The sequence below is a fragment of the Anabrus simplex genome, chromosome 6 (genome assembly GCF_040414725.1).
Source record: "Anabrus simplex isolate iqAnaSimp1 chromosome 6, ASM4041472v1, whole genome shotgun sequence".
Taxonomy (NCBI): domain Eukaryota; kingdom Metazoa; phylum Arthropoda; class Insecta; order Orthoptera; family Tettigoniidae; genus Anabrus; species Anabrus simplex.
The window spans coordinates 278,150,135-278,159,712 of record NC_090270.1 but is presented as its reverse complement, the minus strand read 5'-3'; the positions used below and the strand labels follow the sequence as shown (position 1 = coordinate 278,159,712).

The 9,578-nt window shown below is 36.9% G+C and overlaps 1 protein-coding gene across 1 annotated transcript in view; it reads left to right on the top strand.

The window, feature by feature from the left end:
* The first annotated feature begins 293 nt into the window (after nt 1-293).
* The window catches only part of LOC136875980 (lipase 1), a 29,569-nt gene continuing 20,284 nt past the window's right edge, over nt 294-9,578 (top strand). The window contains exons 1-2 of the mRNA XM_067149596.2: nt 294-463; nt 5,117-5,363. Of these exons, the coding sequence (XP_067005697.2) occupies nt 297-463; nt 5,117-5,363 (414 nt within the window). The 5' untranslated portion in view covers nt 294-296. The remainder of the gene's footprint in view (nt 464-5,116; nt 5,364-9,578) is intronic.

Sequence of the window (9,578 nt, the reverse complement as noted above, 5' to 3'; positions counted from 1 at the left end):
TTAGTACGCATAACATATTTCAAATAGATTTAACAGTATACGTTAAAATTACAGAAAATATTTCCACTATAGTAGTACTCTCATTATTTCTGCAACAAGTGATGTATTCTTAGTATTGTGCTTTCTTTGTATTGATACTATAGGTCATTCCATGTTAAGAAAACAGTATTGCGCTAACGGCAACAACGTTGCCATATGAAACGGCTCTGCTCAACAGCAACACGGGAAAACCATGGCACGTAAATTTGTGAAATTTGATTTCAAAGTAAAAGGGGGAAGAAACTAATGTGAAAATTATGTTCATGAGTTCTGGCTTGTTTCTTTTAAAAAATCTATCTTTCTTTATAGCATATCGGCTGGTGGACAGCGGCTATGACGTGTGGCTGGGAAATGCTCGTGGAAACCTCTATTCTAGAAATCACACCACACTGAGCCCTGAAGAGCCAGAATTCTGGAAATTCAGGTAAGTTTTAACTTTTACCAGCCTAAACTTAGTCAAACTCAAACTTTTATAACTCGGCTCCTGAAAATGTTACTTAAAGGAAAATTTACTTGCTTAACACTCATTCATTACAGTTTTCGAAATATTGTCCTGATTTCAAGAAGCATTGTAATTACCGGTGACAAGCTTCTAAAGAATTCACGGCACCATAAGATCAGATCCATCATCCATGTGTGTATACCATTTCTCAGAGCAGTTCGGGAAAGAGAAGTTGCAAAGAACATGACTCTGAGATTAGTGGAGTTTCGTTTTACCTTCTTCCTGTGCAAGCCATTAGCTATGAGTAATTTGTTATTTACTTATTCTATTTTATTCTTAATGATGTATTTTCGTTGTAGTATCGGATGCTGTTAGTGTTGTTTGAGTCATCAGTCCACAGACTGGTTTGGTGCAGCTTCCATAACACACTATCCTGTGCTACATCTGCACTAATCTGTTGCCATATTCATACCTTGGTCTACCCCTACCGTTTTTATGACCTGTACTTCCCTCAAAAACCAGCTGTGCAAGTCCTGGGTATCCTAAGACGCGCCCTATCATTCTGTCTCTTCTTATGGCCAAATTTAGCCAAAACTATGTCCTCTCACCAAGTTGATTCAGTATCTCTTCATTCGTGATTCTATATACCCATATCACCTTCAGCATTCTTCTGTATCACCATTCAAAAGATTCTATTCTCTTTCTTTCGGAACTAGTTATCGTCCATGTTTCACTTCCATACAGTGCCATGCTCCAGACGGAAGTCTTCAAAAACATCTTTCTAATTCCTATATCAGTGTTCGTGGTAAACAAATTTCTTTTCTTAAGAAAGGTCCTCCTTGCTTGTGCTAGTCTGTATTTTATGTTTCCTTATTTCTACCATTATTACTTATTTTACTACCCAAGTAACAATATTCACCTACTTCCTTTAAGACTTCATGTTGTTAGTAAGTTTAATTTATGTGAATTTGTTTTCACTGGTGATTCATTAGCTTTTCACATTTTACCAAGGCTCTGTGCCGCGGTCGTATTGCACCGGCTGTTCTCGCGGCAGCAAAGCGCTGGCAACAGAGATAAGGCGATGCTCACGTGTTTTGCGAACTGTCAATTAAGAAGTAAAGCCGTGCGGAGATTAAATGAGGTCACGGAGCTAGTTAGAAATAGAGGATTGTGGAGGCGTTTGGTAGATTCATAAAGGCTTGCAGAACTGGCATTTGAAAGACATAACGGTCTACATTGAAGATGTCTGTTTATATGTATGTATGACGTTAAAAGTGAGTAAACGGTCGGCAGCCCTGAAGATGGTTTCCCGTGGTTTCCCCACTTTCACAGCAGGCAAATGCTGGGGCTGTACGTTAATAAAGGCCACAGCCGCTTCCTTCTCACTCCTAGCCCTTTCCTGTCCCATTGTCGCCATAAGACCTATCAGCAAAATAAAATAAAAAGTGAGTAAAGATTGGTAGATACTTTTCTAGAAATGAACCTGGAAACCACACCTTAAAACGTGCAGGTTCTATGTTCTGATGTCCATAAAAACGCATAATCGTCGACCATTGTACTCGCCAGCGAGTGAATATCTATGTTGATGATATAGTGATGTATGTTAGAAATTTTATACAAAGGATGACTGACACACCGAGCGAGTTGGCCAAGTGGTTTGTTCACATAGATGTGAGCTTGTATTCGGGAGTTTGTGGGTTTGAACCCCATTGTCAGTAGCCCTGAATAGGATTTCCGTGTTTTCCCACTTTCACACTAGATGAATGCTGAGGCTGTACTTGAATTAATGCCATAGGCGCTTCATTCCCAGTCCTTTCTGCCCTCTCTATCCCATTGTCGCTATGAGACCTGTGTTAGTCGGTGCGCTGTAAAATTGATGGAAAAGGAAGTTGACCGACTTTCCTAACGTATTCCGTACCAACAAACTAAGTCCAAGCCCTTGCTGTCAAAAGAAAATACTATCAGATACTCTCTCCTGCCTAATTCTTGGTAATATCTGGAGCAATTGCTTTTCCATTTCGGCTCAGTTTATTTGTAACTGTGAGTTTCTTCAGTCTACCGAAACGTAATGTGAGTAATAAATTTATAAACTATCTGCAAGGAAACATATGGTAACAGCATTACGCCTGAAAAAGAAATAAATTAAATTAGAATGAAATATTTCGTTCTTAAAAGAACATCATCAGGTTTTGTGAAATCACATTCAAATACGATTTAGAAATGCATAAACGTTTATGTTTATTTCTGATGAAATGCTTGAAATATGGAACATTTATAGACCTTGCCCGACTGCCTAAATTATTTATCTATCCTTGGAAGGAGAGAAAAGAGGAAGTCTTTAAGATAAGTTCCAGATTTCAAGCATGTAAATAAACATAAATGTTTATACATTTCTAAATATTTGTGTGTGATTTGATAGAACCTGATGATGTTCTTTTAAGAACGAAATATGTCATTCAATTTTAATTAAGTTGTTTCTTCTTCTAATATAATATTGTTACCATATGATATATTTCAGGTAGTTTTAAAATGTATTACTCAAAATTAGTTTCGGCAGGCTAATGGACCAGTTATAAATTAATTTCTTTACCATATTAAAGACTATAGTTGGAATTTGTATTCAGTTTTTTTATTTTCTTGTTGTGTTCATACTAATTAGCATCTTGTTTTAACCAAAATTCAAATATCACTATATTAGCTCCACAATACAATAGCATATTACTAATTTTTATCTGAAAAAAAATCAAATATTTAAATATCAAAATTCCTTGTGATGGAATAATAATATGTTTGATTATGTTTGCTACATGGCAGCTGTGAGCTTGCATGCGAGAAATCCTGAGTTCAAATCCCACCATCGGCAGCCACGAAAATAGTTTTCCTTACTTTACCATTTTCACACCAGATAAACATGGGGACTGTACAGTCACTCAAAAATGTATTATGGCTTGACATAGTGTAAGTTCTTCGTAGCTACTCTTTTCTCAGAAATAATAGAACCAACAGATATAGTGTTCCTTGTGGGCATCCAAAGACATTGTATATATCCATGGGAGATGAATTATATGTTGATAACAATTAAAGTTAAGTCTGATGGAATATTAAATACGAGGAAAGTACAATACCATGCTCTCATTCATTTTTTGATATACTGCACCTAAATTAAGGCTTCCTTATCAGTTCTAGGCACTATCCATTTCATCGTTACCAAATATTTGATATTAGAATGATGTCAGAATGCCATTGATATTATATATAGGAACGATGATCGCTGACATCTTGGGGGTTGGTACTGATCGAAAGCGGAACGCTACTCCAACTGAGAACAGCACTGGTAAATTCAAAGTTGCAAATGAACTGAGTGATCCTTTCAAGGCAGGTAAAGGCGTCCGTCAAGGCTGTTTTGTTTAACATCTATGGAGAGTAGATACTGAGAAAACACTGGCATTTCTCTGTTCATTTCCTCAATTCATGATCTCCGAGGAGGCTATTGATCAGTTTTCTGCATCTCTTACGGTCCTCGGACAGACGTGCTGCACCAAATATATTCAACCCAGTTATACTCTTTATAATATTCGACCATCAAGTGGCAACTAGTCCACAGTCTTTCTTGCCGGGAACATTTCCAGGAACGATCCGATTTTATATGCTATCATTCTCAGGTCAAATAATGTGTCAAAAAATTGTAAAAGCTATTTGTTTCCATATCGATGATAATCTGTGAAGCTGAGCTGGTTTATAATGGAATCACTGAAACCTATTCAAGGTATGTATAACATTCTTTGCCAGTATTATATTTCAAAATAATTGATTTTCTTCAGGTGTGTAGCACTCTGAGTCCACGTTTCAGTTCCATAGAGAAAAACTGAAAATACGGCACCGGATACTACTCCCATTTTCAGATGTAACGAGATAGAGCGATTCTTCCATATGGCCGCCATCGTCTTCGAATCCCTTTCACCATTTCAAGTGTGATTTCCTTCTCCAAGGATTCAGGCTGACTCATAATATGACCAAAATAAGATAGGTGTAACCTTGTAATAAATGCCTGAATAGAAGCACCTGGATTGATGTTCTGATGACCCACTGATTCGTCTTCTGGGTGGTCCAAAATATACTTCAAATTCCTTCTCCAGCACCATAGCTCAAATGTATCACTGCGCTTTCCGATGATTTTAAGGCCAAGCTTTCACATCCATATGCTACTATGGGAAAGATATATCGACCAAATTAAGCACATTTCAAATGCTCCATTAAAATTGTGCATTACAATGGCAGAAAAAGGATTAAAACGAAGTCCATAATTCACAATACTCCGATTTCAATCAGTACCAACCCCCAAGATACTCGAATAAAAAGACTTGGGCTAAGTTGAACCTGTATATGATGACAACGATCCCAACGACTCATGGATTTATAATTCATCCTGCATTAGAACTGAGACCTGAAAAACCTAACTAGTGAATGTTCATAAAGGACAGTGTGATTCTCGCGAACCAACCGTGCAAACTGGAGATCCCCAGGGGGACGAAATTAGGTACGGTGACGGAATTTGGACCCCTACCTTATTATTATCATTTAGTTTGCATCTTCCAATAAAAACATAATTTATTGTAATCTGTCGGTTGTCCACAGTTGGCACGAGATGGGTATATACGACCTCCCAGCAACCATCGACTATATTCTGAACACAACTGGCCAGAGTCGGCTTTTTTACGTGGGACACTCCATGGGAGGTACCATGCTCCATGTGCTGCTCTCTGTGAAGCCAGAATACAACGCTAAGATGCGTCTCGTCATCGGCTTGGCACCGGGAGTCTTCTATAACCACTTTAGTTCCCTACCGACCATCTCGGGGATCAGAAGTTGGCCAGTCTTAAAGGTAGCTACTACAAATGTTATAATATAATATAATATAATATAATATAATATAATATAATATAATATAATATAATATAATATAATATAATATAATATAATATAATATAATATAATATAATATAATATAATATAATATAATATAATATAATATAATATAATATAATATAATATAATATTTATTTATTTATTTATTTATTTATTTATTTATTTATTTATTTATTTATTTATTTATTTATTTATTTATTTATTGTGAACATAACAGGTCATTAGTCCCAATTACAATGTTCACGACAATTGTTACTTACATGTTAAAAAGACATATTAAGAACAAAAACCATTACCTAGTTAGAGTAATCCTAAAACTTAATTACTCTGACACACAAGTCACATTACTAAAATAAAAAAATAAAAAAAATTATGGTTAATGTAACTAATAATACATTACATTACTAATACATTCTATTTAAAATCAGTATAATATTTAAAACAATTATTTGAACAGGATTTCCACTTGGAATGTAATACATTTAAAAAACAAGGTTTACAACATTTATACTAGTTTATACTATTTTTCCTTTTTTTTTAATCTTCATAATCTATTAAATTATGTTCAGAAGTACAGTGTTACATGTCGAAATGAATGCAGCTTCAGCCATACTAAATATATCAACATAAGGATGAATATTGTTGTAAAGCCTCATTGCTCTGTTAATTGGGGAGTTCTTATGTATTTCGGTCTTAGCCTTTGATAGAAAGAATATATTTCTAGGACGACTTAGTTTATGTGGCACATAAAATGTTATTGATTTCAATATGTTTGAGTCATCAATTACAGAATTAATTATTTTATACAGGAAAGTCAAATCTTTGCAACTTTGTCTGTGGCGCAAGCTATTCACACCTTGTTCCTTCAGCATACCTGAGTAATTTATGAAGGTTGGGTAATTTCCTGTGATTTTATAAGTCATGAATTTTAAAAATGTGTTTTGAGTACTCTCGATAAGATTGATATTTTTTGTGGTCATTGGGTTGCAAACAACTGAGCCATACTCAAGTCTGGACCTTACAAATGAGTTAAACAAGGTTAATAGTGTCTTTGGACGAAATGATAATGAATTCCGTATAATGAAGCCTAACATTTTAAGAGCATTATTCGTAATTTTTTGAATATGGTCGTTGAATCTTAAATCTTCATTGAATGTTATTCCTAAATCCATTTTTGTCTTGACACGAGTTAATATGTCAGTATCCATATAATATAATATAATATAATATAATATAATATAATATAATATAATATAATATAATATAATATAATATAATATAATATAATATAATATAATATAATATAATATAATATAATATAATATAATATTAAAGGCGACTAAAAGGGGGCCAGGGCCTCTCATCTTGGGAATGTGGGTTGGCGACCACGGTTCCCCTAGCTGAGTCTGGCGTTGCTTAGAGTTACTTGCGTCAGGCTCCTCGCTCTTGCGTTTCCTTTCTGACCTCTCTTGGTCAACACTTGTTCTTTTCCGACCTCGATGGTATTGGATTTGCTAGCCCTAGATAATCCTTCCCTTTCTTGTGCCGATACCTTCATTTTTAAAAGTGTCGGACCTCTTCCATTTTCCTTCTGTTTAGTATTGGTAGAGGATGGTTACTAAGTTGTTCTTCCTCTTAAAACAATAAATACCACCAGCACTTAATTTTACGTAGCGAGGACGAAACCTGGTAACCCTATCGACCATTTGACTTGTGGAGTTTTCAGTAGAGATTTGTGTAATATGAAAATATTATTTGTGTAAATGTTATTTTGTATGTAAAAATGTTTTTCTTTTTTATTAATACAGTACTTTGGCTTTTTATATTTTTCTTGGCATTGATTAATTTCAATTCATAAATAACAGTATAAAATAATCGCAACAACTTAAAAAAGGGAAAAAATGCATTAAAGAATCAAAAAGGCTACGGAAGCTGAAATAGGCAAAAAAGACAAATTAATAATTGGCCCTTCCTTTCCTAAACGTACGGAAACATGTTTGTGTCTATGCGAACCTTCGCTATGTCCACACGGATAAAATAGGCTTTTTGCCTAACTTTCGGGGTCTAGTTATCAGAAACAGTACTAGTCGCGAAAACTGGATTAGCTTCTGCACAACAAATAGGTCAATTTTTAAGTTAACTAATAGAGAAATATTGTGATATTTAGTAGGAAGGCAAGTGTATACCCAGATGATGAAAATTATAATAAAGTAGCTTTATGGTTGGTTTACTCATCTTGATGAAATTTAGGTGTTGTGGTAAAGTATTCGCTACGTCTGTTTTCTCTGAGCTTACCTTCGCGTGATTTTCCTAGCTATCCCGGTTGCCAGTACAAAAAAAAAATAGAAAAATAGATTAATAGTAAAAGAAACATAAGTCATAGCATCCATTCACCGTCAGGTTATACGTTCAATCAACAACACTGTACATATATATACCACATTAGCACAGAGAACAAAGAGACAATCAAAGAAGTAACAGCTTGTCAGTTTTCCACGGCGTTGTTGGTGCATCCTTAAGGCTATTATGGGTACCTTCATCTTTTCTTCGGTGACGTAGAATATTTTTATTAGATGCCTTGGCAAAAATCACAAATTTTGCATGTTTCTCTAGAAGGGAGTTTAAATCCAACTTGTTCATAAACATGTCACTTTACCAGGACTTCAATTTTTAAATGTTGAAAACATTTCTTAGCATACAAAGTAGAGGTCCCCATACCACGATAAAAGTAAAATTACTGTAAGCAATTTTCTCAGTTGTGCCGAAAGTTGAAGGGCTAAAGGGCGAGGTAAGGTTTCAAATTTTAAATCTCGGATAGCTCTCTCCAGCTAAAAAACAAATTTTGAAAATCACTTCCGGCCTAAATGCAGTTCAGAAAAAATAGCCCAACATCGCTCAGTTCTTTACCCGTTTTCTTCTTCTTCTTCGTGTTCTTCTTAATCTGTTTACCCACCAGGGTCGGTTTTCCCCTCGGACTCAACGAGGGATCCCACGTCTACCGCCTCAAGGGCAGTGTCCTGGAGCTTCAGACTCTGCGTCGGGGGATACAACTGGGGAGGATGACCAGTACCTCGCCCAGGTGGCCTCAGCTGCTATGCTGAACAGGGGCTTTGCGGGGTGGTGGGAAGATTGGAAGGGATAGAGAAGGAAGAGGGAAGGAAGCGGCCGTGGCCTTAAGTTAGGTACCATCCCAGCATTTGCCTGGAGGAGAAACGGAAAACCACTTTCCGGTATGGCTGAGGTGGGAATCGAACCCACCTCTACTCAGTCCATCTCCCACCGGGCGAGTTGGCCGTGCGCGTAGAGGCGCGCGGCTGTGAGCTTGCATCCGGGAGATAGTAGGTTCGAATCCCACTATCGGCAGCCCTGAAAATGGTTTTCCGTGGTTTCCCATTTTCACACCAGGCAAATGCTGGGGCTGTACCTTAATTAAGGCCACGGCCGCTTCCTTCCAACTCCTAGGCCTTTCCTATCCCATCGTCGCCATAAGACCTTTCTGTGTCGGTGCGACGTAAAGCCCATAGCAAAAAAGTCCATCTCCCGGGGTTGAGTGGACCCCGTTCCAGCCCTCGTACAACTTTTAAAATTTCGTGGCAGAGCCGGGAATCGAACCCGGGCCTCCGAAGGTGGCAGCTAATCACACTTACCACTACACCACAGAGGCGGACACCCGTTTTCTTCCTGATTCAAATCTTAGTCAAATTAACTATTTACTTAATTCTTTCCGTTATGTGTTCCTTGGTTCAATACCGTCAGGTATATCATTGATTTCTTGAAAAATATTTAAACTTCCCGTACAAAGCTGGAAAGTCTGTAACCAGGAAATAACCAGGAAACCGTCTATCGTAGGGCAGGGGCATTCGAATTGCAGATCCGAAACCCAATGCCGTTTTTCCGGGGCCTGCAGGGTTTATACGATGTCAAGAGTAAGAAAGAGAGAATCAATTACGATTAAAACAGTATAAATATTTTAGAGAAAATGTGTCACTTCAGATGAGGTCTTCATTCATTTCTTTCTTAACTCGGTCGAATGACTGGAAACAGGTTGTGGATTTTAATTTTCAACCAGAGGACCCGTTCTGCTCCGCAACAGTCGTTAAAACAGGCAAGAAAACATGTCTTGATAAAAATTGCTCCATGCCCTGCCCGGGTAATTTATTGAGCGTATTTT